Genomic DNA, 17262 nt, shown 5'->3' on the forward strand with positions numbered 1-17262 from the left:
ACGTGAGGCGCCGCGAGGACATGAGGGCCCTCATGAGGTGAGGACACGTGAGGATGAGGACCCTCATGAGATGAAGATACGTGAGGCCATAAGGGTTGTGAATAGCCTCATGAGGTGAAGGTATGTGAGGATGAGGATGGTGAAGCCTCTCGGGATCCCGATGGCCTGAGGTGAGGTTTGTGAGGGCAAAATTTAAAATAGAATGTGAGGGTGAGGACGACTGAGGTTTAGTTACTGGTGAGGAAAATTGGGTGAGGGTGAGTGAGGCCAATGAAGTCTGTGCTTCGTGAGGTGAGGATGAGTGAGGCCGCAAGAATATGCCCACCCTATGGAAGGGCCTCATTATTTCATTCCCCGCATCACCACGAGCAATCTCCCCATTCATCATCTTAAAATAAACTTGTTGTTACTCCCAATTATTATTATTATTCTATCAAAGTATGGAATGTCAATAAGCCTCTGGAGGGTGTCCATTGTCCCCCCCCCCCCAAAAAAAAAAAGAAGAAGAAAAGACACTCCGCTCTAGCTATGGCGACCACTTTATAGCCTAGAGGCATCGCAGAAGCTTTTGCGGACTCAGCCTTCCCGTGCCTACTACGAAGCACATCCCCGCCTTTCGCTACGCACGGTGCATCTACACCACCGCAAGCCTTAGGCCCAGAGGATGACCTCTTTACTATGAACGAACTCTGTGATGCTCTGAGACGATGCAGAAGGGCAAGCGCCTGTGGATCAGACCAGATGACATACCAGATGCCCTTGATAGTTCAGCCCTTACCGAACTTCTAGACTTCTAGATCTCTGCTCTAGAATCTAGATCTTTACAGCGAGGTGTGGACATCAGGTGACATCCCCCCTCCCCGTCTGGAAACATGCTAGAATCATCCCCATGCCAATGCAAACGGGCCTGTACGGAAAAGAAGCAAAGTATCGGGAAAGTTGAGAGCCGTCGTCTCCTAACGGAGGGCGGCGCCCCCGATTAGCGTCCCTGAGCGACCCCTCCCGACCCTAAATAAGTTGTTCCATTGTATTCCACTGGAGTTCCCTGCCAGAGAGAGTATTGAGAGACCGTGCTATTACTCACCCTTTTGCTGTTTTCGGAGTGATCGACGCATGTTACCGTCAGCACCATCGTAATCGACATCAAAGTGGAATCATCATCATCATCATCATCCATCCGGTTACGAAGTCTGCCATTCCGTTCTTGCACAGAACACATTCATCTGCCTACAGATGGCTAGTTCAACGTATTCCGGTGGTGATGCAGGTAAGGAATCTGCCTTTAAGTCATTGAGGAAGGAATGCTGAGGAGAGGATAGAGATATGAACCTTCGACTTGCGGCCTTTGCAATCCCAGCCAATCTATTGCCTACTGCAACCTTCCCGCATAGCTTAAGAAGAAGCTGTACCACGACTGTCTTCTCAAGTAGGTATTGCTTCACTATAAGTTGCAGCCTGCAACTTATTTCTGCCTTCACTTAGTGTTTAATTGATCCTAGATCGCGTATTTAGCATGCTGTCCATGGCCGAATCCCCTCCTGAGAAAAATCCTGGACCCGCTCTTGCTCTTAGCATTGCTTCCTCTATGACTGACACATACAATGCACTTCTTCTAGGCCGTAACATTGCCGCGGTACTTTTCCAGGCGAACAAGAGTAAGTCTGAACAACATAATACGGTAAAGAAATTAGGTAATATTGGATCTCTTAGTCTGACCTCGGGAAAAACTCCTTGAACAGCGGCAGGGAAGTAACTTGATACGGACCACCAGTCGTGGCACGATATTTATCTGTGGCTTTTTGACGAACAGTATACTCAAATGTTCATGGCGCCACATGGATGTTGAACAGCATGGATGACTGCCGACACGCTTGCATTCCTCCATTCTGGAGTGTAGTTCCTACTATTGCGGGGGTGACCCACTTGTTTTCGACCAGTCTAGTGTTCATGCAGGGTATGCGAAGTCCTTACCGTAGCAGGAAGGTTCCTAAAGCGTGACGACTATGGAAGAATGGAAAATGAAAGATACAATGCTGAGCTTTCTTCGCTTTCTCTTTCTGTTGCCATCCCCGCTGTAATTGCTTCCAGTGGCACCGCTCAACATATCATGGCCGAAGGAATATACAGGCTGCATAAAAAAGAAAGAAGAAACACCAATCGCGACACTACGCGTGCTTCTGTACAGTTGCTTTACTGCTGTCGTCTGTATGTAGAACACTAGTCCCATAGAACAACACAATCCTGTGGTGCGTTTTTCGTACCCAGGGCAGCCACGAATGTGTACACAGGAAGCTCTTTAATATTATGTGAGTTTTTACACAGCTCCGACGACAGATAAAATCAAACCAAAACCGAACCTCAAACAAATGTCAGTGTCTCCCAAGAGTTCCGCAGCCTTCCGTTTCCGAATGCCTCAAATGTGAATAGAACGGGAATTAAAGAGGTAGTTTTTTTTCTTCTTCATATTCTTCTCAGTCTCACTCTCTTGCCTAATTAGTATTTAATAAAACCGAATTTAATAGTATTTCTAAAAGTGTCTCGCGAAAAATTTACCGCTATAAAACTGAACAAAGGTATGAAGCTGAGGTAGTTGTTAAGTGTCCCTAATGTGCAAGCGAACAAGAACGACACGAACGGAAGAACGCGAACGCAGCCCATTGTTTCACCAACAAAAGCTTTTTCGGGGTAATAAAAGTGAGTCCTGTTTTCCAGTTCGCAACACAGAGAAATGAAGTGTTTTGCTGCGAAGAAAATTCTATTGAGCAAAACTGATACAGCATCGCTCGAAGCCCTAGAACGAATTTCGTCTTCAAGATCTGAGTGGCTGGTCTATGGAAGCGGGAAATCAATGACGAAAGTAAAACAACAAGAAAGTTAGCGTACAAGGGGCTATCTGTGCCCCTCTTCTACGAGCTCTACAGTTACCTATGTGTCTATTTATCTTCTTCGATGGCCGCAGATATCTTTGTATTTGCTCATACCTGGGTGGCATAAAGTCTCAGACGCCAGAAATTGTAATGTCGTTTGGTGGGATAGCTGTGGCATCATTTCCATTCTATTTTGATTTTGTCACTGGTTGTCCTACCTTCTACGTAAAAACAGCGCAGAGACGGGACACGAAGAAGAAACAAGTGCACACACAGAGCGCTGACTAGCAACTGAAGCTTTACTTCCCGAAGGGGGCAAAACCGAAAAGGAGAGAGGAGAACATGAAAGGACAATCAAGAACACTCTTGAAGATAACTAATCTCTTTGTACAGGTCCACTGACGGCCTGCTGACACATCTTTCACCTCTATTATGAATTTGTGCTCCTTCGTAAATTTACCTGGCGAGCCTGTCAGAATAGCTCCTAAGTACACGTGTGTCTTCCAAACGAGGTCGGCATCCGCAATCGCGACAGTGCATGGCCAGATTGCTGCCTGTGTGGGTCTGCAGGGAGGATGAGTGTTCGCGCAGCCTGGCATTCAGACACCGTCCTGTCTGCCCCACATATGACTTCCCGCACGTCAGAGGAATGTCATAAATAACATTACACTTGCACTAGACGAAAGGCTTTACATGCTTTTTGTTGTATCCGGAAGCAACGGCTTCCTCACTGTTGACGCGCCGACACAACCCGCCTAACTTGTTAGGTGCAGCGAATACAACGCTTTCTTTATGTTGTGGGAAACGGCGTGGATATATGGAATGGCCGCTATCCTGGATGGGTGATCATGCCTGGGAACCTCTTCGTGTTTCTTGTGCAACTTCCCGAGGAGAACCTCAACTAAGCCTCTTATCAGCTGAACGGGAAAGCCCGCGGCCTCAAGCCTCGAAACTTGTGACTGGAGGCTCCGCTGAACTTGATGTGAGCATCAGCGTTTCACGGAGTTTTCCATTGCCGATAGTGCAATACAGCGTTTGACCAGCTTGGAGTAGGACGACAAAAACGGCAAAAGGCCCTTCTTAGAGCGTGGAGCGTATGTCCAGCACAGGTGGTCAGTCTCGATGGCGAGTTCAAGGTCTAGGAATCTTAGTCGATGTTCCACTGGTAACTCCCTCGTGAGTGCGAAAGGTGAGAGGGTGCGCTGGAAGATGCGAATTATGTGGCCTGTGCGCTCGTCCACGGGCACGTTCTCAGTCCCAGACGATCAAGTAATCGTCAACGAACCGGAAAATCCTGGAGACTCCATTATCGCGGAGGGCACGTTCAAGCCGCCTGTCGTATCTTGCCAGGAGCAAGTTGCTGAGCACGGGGACAACGCATGACCCAATGCAAACTCCGGCTCTTTGTGAGTACACTCCTCCCAAAACCTCGACCACGGTTGATTGAAGGTACAGTCTGAGGACTGCTAGGAAGGTGGAGACATAAACTCCAACTTGATTTTGAAACCGAACGGTTCCGTAACGTTCCACTCCTTCACTAACAACTTCGATGAGCTCGTCTTGAGGCAGGGAATAATACAGGTCCTTGACATCAAGTGAGAAGACGCTATGCCATCCTGGCTTTACACACTGGAGGAGGTCGGAAACGTCTTGCCCAACTTGCCCAAATCTCCGCCTCAGTTAATCAGTTAACTCAGTTAATTTCTTGTACATTGGGCTCTTCTTCTCAGTATTCTTCTTTTCAATGTCCTCCCCTGAATGTCACATCGTGTACTCAGCTTCTCGTCGCCTCCATGTGTCGAGCTCGGACCTTATCGTACCGCATCAAGCGTTCTGTGTTGCCTCAGGACCACAGCCTCTTGGTCGGGCCCTTCCCACCGTCGTCGTCCCATGGATCAAGACTTTGTCGCATCCTTCACTCTGAGGCTTGTCGGCAGGTACGCCTACTCAAGGATTTTCTCCTAGCTGCGTGCACCCGGGGGTGCCCCCCTGGCATGTGGCAATGTCGGTTTCACAACGAACTCAGGGCGTGCGTGCAAGTTTCGAATTCTCCCCAACCTCCCAAAGAAATTGAATGTTCAGCCCCCAGCAGTATAAGATGTGGTTGTGCTTGACGGGGCAGACTTGCCTCTAGAATGTGAACGAGTTCTCAAGCTAGGGCCCAAGTTTTGTGCTCCCGTAAAGCCCAACAAGACGGAACTCCTGGCCCTGGTCAGGAAGACCGCCGTGAAGGCTCATCCCCAGGAGGGAGTCTCCAGGATTTTCCGGTTCGTTGACGATTACGTTGATCGTCTTTGACACTGAGAACGTGCCCGTGGACGAGCGCACAGGCCACATAACTCGCATCTTTCAGCGCACCCTTTCACATTTCACACTCACAAGGAAGTTACCAGTGGAACATAGACTAAGATTCCTAGACCTTGAACTCGCCATCGAGCCTGACCACCTGTGCTGGACATACGCCCCACGCTCTAAGAAGGGCCTTTTGCCGTTTTCGTCGGCCCACTCCAAGCTGGTCAAACGCAATGTTGGGAGCTCTAAAGAGCGACAACCTGTTCGGTTAGTGGCGAGAGCCCAACTGATGCTTTAATGATCGTGCTCGTGAGATGGTGCCTTGCACCAGTAGCGATGTGGATGAAGGTGCTGCACTGCTACATGTGCTGCACTGCTACATGGCCCTCCCCTTAGCGAAGCGGTCGACAGTCATGGGCAGGTGGTGGCAAGGGGGAGGGCCCAGCGGACGTGGCGAGGTGAGCGGGTAGTTGCTGAGGTGGCGGGTCTGGGAGACGGTGAGCAGGGAAGTTCGACGGGGGAAACAACTCCTGAGGTGGGGGCAGAAACCGACGCGAAAGAGGAAGGGGAATCTCCGGGCTCATCCAAGAATGCCGGCTTCAAACGGTCGATGGACATTGTGTCCTGACGGTTTCCGAGCTGAAGGGTGAAGTGCTTCTGAGAGCGCTTGATGACACGGAATGGTCCATCATAGGGATGTTGCAGAGGCTTGCGGGTGCCATCATGCCGGACAAAGACATGGGTGGAGGACACAAGAAGTGGGTGCTGGAAGGAGGGCCGTGTGCAAGGTCGCGAAGGTTGAGGGCGACGTTGGGCCATGGTGTTGCGCAAGCGGTCGACGTAGGAGGTCAGGTCAGCGAGGGGAGGATTGGCTGGAGTCGGGAAAAAGTCACCGGGAATACGGAGCGTGGCGCCGTAAACCGTTTCCGCCGGCGTGCAGCCCAAATCTTCTTTAACGGTCGCACGAAGCGACAGGAGCACGAGAGGCAGCACTTCGGTCCAGCACGAGCTGCCATTGCCTTGAGGGCGGTCTTGAGACGACGATGAAATCGCTCTACCATGCCGTTCGCCGCAGGATGGTAAGCGGTGGTTCGAGCGCGGTGAGAGCAGAGTATGGTGGTAAGGCGGGCGAAGAGGCCGGAACGCCGAAACTGCCTACAGCGGTCGGTCGTTATGGTAGCCGGGACGCCAAATCGGGCGACCCACGTCTGGACGAAGGCTGCAGCTACAGGTGAGGCTGTGATGTCAGCAAGCGGGGCGACTTCAGGCCAGCGGGTGAATCTGTCTATGATGGTGAGCAGATAGCGAAAGCCTTGCGAGGGTGGAAGTGGCCCGACGATATCTATGTGAATATGAGCGAAGCGTTCAACGCCCGGGTCACTAATGTTGGGAGCTCTAAAGAACGACAACCTGTTCGATTAGTGGCGAGAGCTCAACTGATGCTTTAATGATCGTGCTCGTGAGATGGTGCCTCGCACCAGTAGCGATGTGGATGAAGGTGCTGCACTGCTACATGTGCTGCACTGCTACAGCAGTATTGCACTATAGGCAATGGAAAACGCCGTGAAACGCTCATGCTCACATCAAGTTCAGCGGGGCCTCCAGTCACAAGTTTTGAGGCTTGAGGCCGCAGGCTCTCCCGTTCAGCTGATAAGAGCCTTAGCTGAGGTTCTCCTCGGGAAGTTGCACAAGAAACACGAAGAGGCTCCCAGGCATGATCGCCCATCCAGGATAGCGGCCATTCCATATATCCACGCCGTTTCCCACAACATAAAGAAAGTTGCCCAACGTGTCGGCTTTAGCGTTGTATTCACTGCACCTAACAAGTTAGGCGGGTTGTGTCGGCGCGTCAACAGTGAGGAAGCCGTTGCTTCCGGATGCAACAAAAAATATGTAAGGCCTTTCGTCCAGTGCAAGTGTAATGTTATTTATGACATTCCTCTGACATGCGGAAAGTCATATGTGGGGCAGACAGGACGGTGTCTGAATGCCAGGCTGCGCGAACACTCATCCTCCCTGCAGACCCACACAGGCAGCAACCTGGCCATGCACTGTCGCGATTGCGGATGCCGACCTCGTTTGGAAGACACACGTGTACTTAGGAGCTATTCCGACAGGCTCGCCAGGGAAATTTAGGAAGGGGCACAAATTCATAATAGAGGTGAAAGATGTGTCAGCAAGCCGTCAGGGGACCTATTGTACAAAGAGATTAGTTATCTTCAAAAGTGTTCTTGATTGTCCTCCTCTCTCCTTTTTCGTTTTGCCCCCTTTGGGAAGTAAAGCTTCAGTTGCAAATCAGCGCTCTGTGTGTGCACTTGTTTCTTCTTCGTGTCCCGTCTCTGCGCTGATTTTACGTAGTTATGTACTTGCCCAAATCTCCGCCTGTCCTACCTTCCATACTGCAGCCATTCAGGCCTTCTTCTCCTCCCGAGGCCAAAATCCATATTCGAGCTTTAACAATCAAAATCCTAATGCGGAGTTTGCTACAGTGATGCTAATGCCGCCTTCCGTTGCTTCTCTGTGGTAACGGTTGTCCTCCATTTTTCGTGAAGGCATCGTTTCTTTTTATTCGTATAATTATCAGGTCCGATGAGTCATCCGGAGAAGAAAGTGGGTGAGCAACGTTGCCCATGGAGACTACGTGCGGAGGATTCCAATCTGGCTGACATGCAGGAGCCATGCCTCGGAACCGATGCACAACCCCGTGCTGCGACTGGCGCTCAGCCTGCTCTGCTTAGCGTTCCTCTTCACAGTCTTCGTGTTGGGCATAGTCATCCTCATCGTTAGAAGTTACTGCTCAACAGATACTCCCTTAGTTAGCGCGTCACACGCTTCAAATATTTCATCTCATGTTATAATGATTCTGCTATAGTCGTCGATAGACGATTTAGCGTGTATTCTGCGGCATGTGATCTAGCAACGAATTTTCCGCCATACTATAATACGTTCGACCAATCTGTGTGCTTACTATACCAGTCACTTAACTGCAAGTACTCATTTCAACTTTCTAATAATGAGATACTATGCAGAATAAACGGATGCCGTCGCAAGGTAACAGTGTTGATGCCGCTTCTGCCCTCTGATACTGTTTCAAGTGCGTGCACTGTAAAACAACTTCACTGCACCACACGCTCTATGCGGAGCAACATTCTGGATGTTGTTGTTATCTCAGCTGATTGCTGAAGAGGGAAGCGCACAGCCTATATTTTACAAATGTTGAATTCCAATGACAAATTTGGAGCAGTTAGCCGGCACCACGTGGGAGCGCACCGCTCCGGCCAACAGCACACGATCTGTGTCTGCGTTTGGAACACTCGTGTACCCATTAGAGCGACCGGGAGTGATAGGGGCGCTCGCCCACGACTCGACGCAGCTGTGACCGGATAAGACAGCCGCAGAAAGTAAAAAAGGCAAAGAAATAGCCACCCAGTCTCGTCATCTAAGCGTCAAAAAAAGCTAGCATGCGAGGCGAAATACCAGCAGGCATGGGTACGGCACCTACAGCGGGAACTTCCGCCATGTTAGCCAAGGCGAAGGGAGAGAAGTGGCAGGAAGCGGAAGCACATGCCGTGTGACGCGAGAGTTCTGCTGAAATCTGCCGATTTTGGCGGAGCAGTCGGCGTTGCTTCGTGGAGCGACATTGTCCCCGAGGCCAAGAACTGCCATTGGAAGACTCAGACTCTGCTCCCAGTCTGCCAACAGAACGCAATACACGATTCCAGAAAATCCGAGTGCTCCTTGCGCACGCGTTGCATCCTGGGAGTTTACTGAAATTGGGATGGGAGATCTGACCTTCACGTTTCGTCTTAGCTAGACATTGACTCCTCGAGGAAAATCAGCCGAGAGAAGGAGAATTCAAAACTGTTTGGAAGACTTCTCCTCCTTTCTGATAAGCAAGTTCCCATAGTTCAAAGCGGCGGTAAGCTCTACGGGATTTTCTGAAATCGTCTATTGCTCCAGACAGAGCAGCCAGACAATGCTCCGGAAGTGTACCCAATCAGATCAGCCATTGGAACTAAACATAAGTGTCACTAGAGTGCCTCTATCGCGTGTACTTAGCAAATCAGGAAACAGAGCAATATCATACGCTATGCCACTAGGTCAGCTGTCTCCGCAGCTCCCCACTTCCCTCTTTCCCCTATTGCCCGTGAGCGACCTCATTGGTACCTCTCCCAAATAAGGGGGTAACATTTAAAGGTGAGGCGCACGTGGCTTCTTCGGTTGACCCACGCTTGTCTACTAGTGCCCCCTTATTGCTGCCTTGTGAGTGGACAGACACTTCGTCACGTCACCTCTCCAAACTTTACCCTCTCCCCTGCGCAGAGACGAACTTGCGCAGCGTATTGTTTTTGGCTTGAAGCGTGCATGTCATGCAGTGAAGTTCTGTAGACTTCAGACGAACAACTCCTGAAATCCACCGACGGAGATATAGCACCGTTCGTGAACAGCACTTTGAACGGCGCACTTTATGAGACGAGCATTTTGCTTCATACTCGATATCAGAGAAGGTTAGGAAAGATATGGTGCATTTCATAGTGGGGGGAGACAGGAAAGCGAATTTGTGTTATCCTAACCTCAGGAGCGCGTTTCCGCTGTACAAAGTGACTTGCACGGGTCACTGTAGTATGTTTGTGTAGCATTACCGTTTCTTTAAATATTTGAAGCATCTCCTATATTTAAAAGTGCTGACGTAGAGCACCACTCGTGTACAGAGAAAGGCAGACATGTAATATAGGAAAGTAACGAAGAAAGGTGATTTTCGTGGGTTTGTCATGTTACCTATAATCATGACTTTTGTGCAGTACATGGTGTAGTTGATGTAGCTCCAACGACTTCTTCCTTTCCCTCTGTAATAGGTATCACCGGAAAGAAAGTAAAACCAATAGGTAAGGCAGTCCTCTGATTTTGTCCTCCATCTAATGCTGTGATTCATGTACAGAGGAGAATGTGACAGACGTTGCCGACATCGAGTTAGAAACGAGTAAGTCTCCTTCCTTATATGAGATTCGTTGTGTGACCACACAGAAACGCTCAGGGGTTCGAGCACAAAAGCGTCTGAACGTAATTATCTCATGAAGAATTTCAGTGAACGTGTCATTTGCATTTTGATTGTAGCGGAAAAATATATGAACGAGAGATTAGCCGAGGCAGGCTAAAACATGGACGACACAAACAGGTGTTGGGAAGACAGTCATGTGCCCAACTGAATCTTTAATGATCGTGTTAGGCACGGTCGTGAGTGAGATGTGTTGTGAAAAAGTGACGATTACAGACAAGTGCCCAACTGAATCTTTAATGATCGTGTTAGGCACGGGCGCGGGATGTGTCGTGAAAAAGTGACGATTCTGATAGCAGATATCCTACAGAGCCCCCCCCCCCCCCCCCCCCCCCGCTCAGCGGAGTGGTCGCAATGATGGACTGCCCGGACTGGGGAAGCCCAATGAACGCGAAGTGACGATGTTGCTGGTGGCGGTGATGCAGTTGAGGAAGGCTGCGCGGGAGACCCTGATGGCAGGAGGGGAACTTGAGGTTTATGCACTGGGGGGTCTTCGAGAAAGGCAGGCTTGAGCCGGTCAAAAGAAATGGTGTCGGGGCGACCTAAAGTGTCTACCGCGAAGTGTTTGGTCGACTGCTGAAGGACGCGAGAGGGCCCGGTGTATGGCGGCTGCAGACTCTTGCGCGCACCGTCATGTCGCGCAAATGAAAACATGGCTTGATGTGTGAATGTCGGGGTGCATGAATGAAGGGCGGGTTGTGCAAGACCGTGGAGGACGAAGGCGCAGGTCTTGCATGAGAGCGCGTAGACGGTCGACGTATGAAGACAGGTCGAATTCAACAGCTGGTGGGGTGTGGCGAAGAACTCATCAGGAATTCGAAGGCACCGTACACGAGTTCCGCCGACGTACAGCGAAGGTCTTGCTTTACGTTGGTGCGGGAGAGAAGCAAGATACGCAAGACCTCCGTCCAAGGAGAGTGGGAGTGGGCTTTCAGAGCAGACTTCAGATGACGATGCAGGCGCTCGACAATACCATCAGCTGAAGGATGATATGCAGCGGTTTGTGCGCGATGGGAACCGAGCAAACGCGTGAAGTCTGCGAACAGAACAGATTCAAACTGACGACTTCAGTTCATTGTTATGGTGGCGGGGACGCTAAAACCGGGCGACCCAGGTGTGCACAAAGGCAGTAGCGACTGTGAACGCGGCGGCATCTGGGATTGGGACGAACCTCTGCCACCGTGAGAACCGGTCAGCGATGATCAGAGGAGATATAGCACCGTTCGTGAACAGCACTTTGAACGGCGCACTTTATGAGACGAGCATTTTGCTTCATACTCGATATCAGAGAAGGTTAGGAAAGATATGGTGCATTTCAGGGTGGGAGGAGACAGGAAAGCGAATTTGTGTTATCCCAACCTCAGGAGCGCGTTTCCGCGGTGCAAAGTGACTTGCACGGGTCACTGTAGTATGTTTGTGCAGCGACGGACGACTATAATTAGCTAAAATTCATTAATTAACTGTTTTGTGAGCCAAAAGGACGCTCTTTCACTCCCATGTCCACCAATGAATTACGTCCTTTTGCGTTTCGCCGCGACCAGCCGCGACAAAAATACGTAAACCGAAACCAATTAATTACTGCAACAAATGACCCGCTTCGGTGGCAGATTTTTCTCTAGAAGGTGTCCACTGAAGGTCCCAAAAGGGGTAGTACCCATTTTAATGCCGACGGAGCCCTGCTTTAGAAGTTAGCTTTTTTCACGAAACTCATTTGAATTTCTATTTAAATAATGAGCGCCTCACGCTCATTCACGCGGTGCGCATCTTGTTAGCGGTATCGGACAGGTACTTGTAAAAAGAAAATTAATCGATTGGTGCACCGGTTCGCGAATTATTTAGCCCGGGGATTTAACTGAAACACCCGGTATGTTGTACCATATTAAACCTTGTTGCTCTTTATGCCATCTACCTCATCAGACATCCTTTTTAGAATCCAGTCCCGATCTCAAGGAACACATCGTGGAGAGGGAGAAAGAACATTTACTGATATCGTTGTCTGCCCTGATTTGTTGAAAACGGGAGGCGTACGCCTTTTTTTGTGACAATTATGAACAGCATAAGTGTCACAAAAAGGCGTACACCTACCGTTTTCAACAAAACGGGGCAGATAACGATATCATTTGACATGATGATTGGCTAGGAGCGTGCTATGCGGTGAAGCTCATTTTTAAGAGTGTAGTCAGCCATCGACTGCCATTTTAGCGCTCTATGTATACTGATTGACATGAGGGGGACTGTTCTGCTTATTTCATTTTCCAATAACACTGCATTTTATATATTTAACTGCTGTAAAAAGATGTTTCTTGTTTATCCTTCAGCTGTCAGACACAACGATACGGATCTGGACATAAGTATGGCCCATTTTCCTCGTTCACCAGTGCAGTGTTATAAGCAGTGACAATTTCAGATACTACTGCTCAATGGCCTTTCGAACGTAAGAAACTGATGTTACGCCTGATGGGGCCCACTTGCACAACCGTTGAGGATAGTCCTCAGTGGGCTTAATTCAGTAGTGCTTCGTGCACACGCTTCTGTTCTCAACACTGCTCGTGCTTAGAGTACTGCCAAAACTACTGAGGGCGGAACTGAGGAATTTCGTACACGTTCGACGTAGTCACACCTAACGCTTTACTTTCAGTTTTCCCCTTGAACTGGAGCTACTTCGGGCTGTCGCCAATGAACGCCAGCGCTCCGCACTTGATCGTGATATGATGTCACCTTCGACTGTTGTTGGCAGAGCATAATGTTACAAATGTGTACAAAGCGTACTCATAAACCCTTTCATAAGCACATCAGAAGAGTGATTTATATCAAAGGCGCACACCTCACATAGCGCGTCGTTGTTCTTGTTCTAGTTCTAGTTCCAGTCTAGTTCAGCCTAATTAGGCTGATTTGCATAGCGAAATCTGATACTTTTCGCTTCACAGGGTGTTTAATGAGGACGGTGGATTTGAATAATGACTGGCTCAAATTCTGCAATCTCGTATTTCTCAGAAAAAATCGAAGTAATAAGTTAATTAATGAATTTTAGCTAATTATAGTCGTCCAGTAGTTGTAAACGCTGTCGTACAGGATGTTCGCCTGGCCGTATTCCACCTGCTCAAATGGCATCTATTTTGCTCTGCTAGTTTTTAGATAAAAATTCTGTAAGGAATAAAATATCCTGTATATGTTAGGCAAGTCTTCCTTCTTTTGTGCTCCTAACGAAGCAGCTTTATTTTATCGTGTCATCCCCTAGAAACTTTTGTCATGTAGTTGTATTATGTAATCAAAGCATTGCTTGCATACCAAGAACAAGGAAACACATTGCATATGTTAAGTTTCTTTACTGCATATTTCGAAGATTTTTAATGCATATTTCCAGGCATATTTCAGGAGTTTTTAGTGCATCTTTAACCGCCTTTACAGTATGCTCTTTATCGCACCTCCAAATAAGCTTACAGCAGTGCCTTTGGCCACCTGGTCATTCCGATCCCGTGGAGTCGTACGGGAGCAGCAGAAAGACATGCAGCATGTATTTGTCAATGACTATGCAACAGTATCATTGGAAGAACTACAGCTTGAAAATGTAACAAGACAGACACTTTTTATCGGATGTCCTCCGCGAATAAACTGTAAGGCGTTCATCAACAGTGTCCTCTTGTGCTGCAGTAGACAATAACGCAACAGTGTGTTACGCAATGTGGTTTTCTTTCTAGCGTTAGTGGGCATACCATGTGCCGTTCGTTAATATGACAATTTCCTTCGTGAGCAACGTCTATGGGAACGCTCGCGCTTATTTTTGTTCAACGTTCGGCGCTATGTGTGTTAGATATCCACGAGTTCTAAGCAGACTTGCATCATGTACGGTGTCGTCACGAAGACATGTGGATAGCTGTCTTTCTTATGGAGCAGCACTGAAAGCAGGTGACAGTATCTATATAAGCTCAGTGTTGTAGGGAGGGATTGTCTTCTCCTTCCCACGGGCCATACACTCTTAAAAATGAACTTCGCCGCATAGCACGTTCCTATAGCCAACCATCATCTGGAATGATATCGTTATCTGCCCTGATTTGTTGAAAACGGGAGGCGTACGCCTTTTTTGTGACACTTATGCTGTTCATAATTGTCACAAAAAAGGCGCACGCCTCCCGTTTTCAACAAATCGGGGCAGATAACGATATCATTCCAGATTATAGATGGCTAGGAACGTGCTAAGCGGTGAAGTTCATTTTTAAGAGTGTAGGTGCGAACAGAACGCCGATTAATAATTCGATACATTTTCCTGAAATATGACGCGGGAAGATATTGTGCACATAGTGAAACGTATGAAAAACAATAAAGCATCTCGATTATGATAGCATTAGACCTCGTGATATTAAAGGGACTCTGACCAGAAGTTCAACAAATCTTTCGTTTGCATCTATTACGAAGGTATAATATGCCTCCAAGCTACACGCGAAATATTTTGGCTGTGCGCGGCGGCAAAGTTTGCCAAATGGGGAGCTGAAAACCCGCTTGGCTTTTCCTCCTCAACTCACGCAATCGGCGCCGAAATCTAGCCTCTTTGTAGTGGATATCCGCCAATTTCCGTGTGCGTGACGAAAACATGAGGTTCATGTTTCATTGGCCGCCCGGACCGGAAGTTCTGCTGTTAGTTTGTGAGAGCGGCGGCATCCGGAAAGCGATCTTCAATATGGACGTCGAAGCAAGGAATGCGGAGACTTCGAGCCCGGAACTTTTTTCTGACCTTTCTGCGATCGAGAAGGAAATTCTGTGCTGAACAGTACGGAAGCCTCGCTTTCGAAACGTCGACGATGCCGCAAATGCGAGCCGAAGTCAACGCTCTACGAACATCGGTCACAGATGGAGCAAACAGGATCAGTCGCCTGTCTTCGACAGACAGGTAAGCGATGAGCTTTTTAACGCACACTGTGATCAAACATGTAAACGTGTTCTCTGAAATTTTGTGTCCTCATATTTAATGCGTACTTCCTGTTTAAGGTGCCGGGCGGCTGGTGTGTCATAATGCCGAAGGAGATAGAATATGCTTGTGCTGCAAGGAGCTCGAAAGCGCAGCCGAACGACAGCAATAGGAGTGCATTACAACCCACGAAGATTTGTAACTTGTATGCCTCGATACGACTGTCCTGAAGGTGGATATTGAATTCCGTGGGCAGCGCGAACGTATGAGCGACCATATTCACAAGTAAGTCACATTTGGCCCTGTCGAACGATGTTAAAATTTGGGCGCTCGAAATTGGTTTGGTCCTGCATTAAGGTCGCTAAAAACTTCAGTGCAGGGCGAACGACCCCCTATGAAAATGAAATTAGCCTGTCTATTGCCATCCTTTGGACATTATTTGGCTTCTTTAGGTTTTGTTTTGACTTTGATTTCCTATAGACAATTGCACCAATTGTCCAAGCACTGGCTGTAGACGGAAGTTGGCCTTTCTTTTTCCTGGATGTCTAAAGAGGTTACACCAAAGGAAATCTATTGACTGCCTTTGGTCTTATCTTCTCTTTATTTTCAAAAGAAAACGGTCTATAGGTGGTCTAAAGAATGACAAAAAAAAGTGTCCTAACGAAAAAAGAATAAGAAACCTCGTCTAATATGGAAGGTGGAAGTCTAACCGCAGGGTGTGGGCGTATTTGGTCTTTCTGTACAGCGTGGCACATTCAATAGCGACACCACTTTGCGCCAAAACACCCACTGACTCGATGATCGCGCGATTTTTGGCCATCAAACAGGGCAGCAGCGTCAACACATCGCTATGACGTCACGCAGTGAAGTGGGTCTACGTATACCTTAATTTGCCAGAGCTTTCAGGATGTCCACTTCTCAGCATGCAGTTTCCTTCGAGAAAACAGATACCATAGGTTACTTGTCTTGCGAGCTTCCAAAAAGTCGAGTGTCCTACTTGCGTCTGTGTCACAATGAAGGGTGAGGTGCCCCAGCTTAATTCGATTACACACATATCCAACACTCAAGTGAGGAATTGCTTTGAGCATTAACTCACGACAAAGATAACGCCTGTGTTTGTAACTGCTTTCGTTTTCAGACATCCAGTACGTCCACCGATAGGCAAACCTGTGCAGTGAGACGGCTATTTGCATCAATGTGAACCTGCATGGCAAATTACGCACTGCAAAAATTTGACTTTCAATGGACATACTCAATGTCTCAAACAGAAAGCAGTTACAAACACATGTGTTATCTTGGTTGTGAGTTAATACCCCAAGTAATTCCTCACTTGAGAGTTGGATGTGTGTGTAATCGAATTATGCTGACGCTCCTCACCCTTCATTCTGACTCAGAGGCAAGCAGCACACTCAAGTTTGCGGAAGCTCGCAAGAGAAGTAATATATCGTATCTGTTTTCTTGTGGTACGTGTGCCAATGACGGCTATGTATTGTTTCTCAACCAACTTTCACACAACACTAACTTAACAGAATTCGAAGAGGTACGCGGTTGCCACTTTTTCACATCTGTCAATAATTTGCCAAAGCTCCGGCAATAGAAAATGTGTACCCTATATTAAGGCTTTCCTATGAGGAGAGAAAAGGCAAATATTTGATAGATTTTCTTTTGAACAGATGTCTACAGAAAGTGGGTGCAGCGGGAGTAATCAAAAGAAAACCCAATGACTGTCAATAGATGTTCACAAGGCACTACAAATGTGTGTCTGTGTGAAACAACGCTTCCCGATAGCCCACCATAACAAGTATGTGATATAGAATAGTAGCCAAACTATAAATGACAGATGACTTGAAAGAGAAAATTAATGGCATAGGTTCAAATAATAATAGTCTATAGCATTTCCAAAGACAACGTGTCTATAGCCTGTCAACAGAAAAAAAGTCTATAGACTGTCTGCACCAAATAGCTAAAGTGAGGAAAAAAAAAAAAAGAAAAACCTCTATCCAAATAAAGTCTATTGTCTGTTTGGACTTTTTGCTATATAAATTCAATAGCACGTCCATAGATTTTTTCATAAGGGACATAAAACACGACATAATACAGAACTGTGAACTGGAGAAAAGCAGTATTAGGCAATTGTGTAATTG

General features: G+C 47.8%; 1 protein-coding gene across 1 annotated transcript; it reads left to right on the forward strand.

The window, feature by feature from the left end:
- The first annotated feature begins 1153 nt into the window (after positions 1-1153).
- Positions 1154-13007, forward strand: LOC135398053 (uncharacterized). Its single transcript, XM_064629493.1, has 9 exons — positions 1154-1267; positions 1646-1655; positions 7744-7773; positions 7833-7948; positions 10016-10045; positions 10099-10140; positions 12534-12566; positions 12623-12649; positions 12854-13007. Exons 1-9 carry the CDS (start codon positions 1234-1236, stop codon positions 12925-12927), a joined length of 396 nt encoding a protein of 131 aa, XP_064485563.1. The 5' UTR covers positions 1154-1233; the 3' UTR covers positions 12928-13007.
- Positions 13008-17262: the final 4255 nt, after the last annotated feature.

This window comes from Ornithodoros turicata, chromosome 6 (genome assembly GCF_037126465.1).
Source record: "Ornithodoros turicata isolate Travis chromosome 6, ASM3712646v1, whole genome shotgun sequence".
Classification (NCBI taxonomy): Eukaryota; Metazoa; Arthropoda; class Arachnida; order Ixodida; family Argasidae; genus Ornithodoros; species Ornithodoros turicata.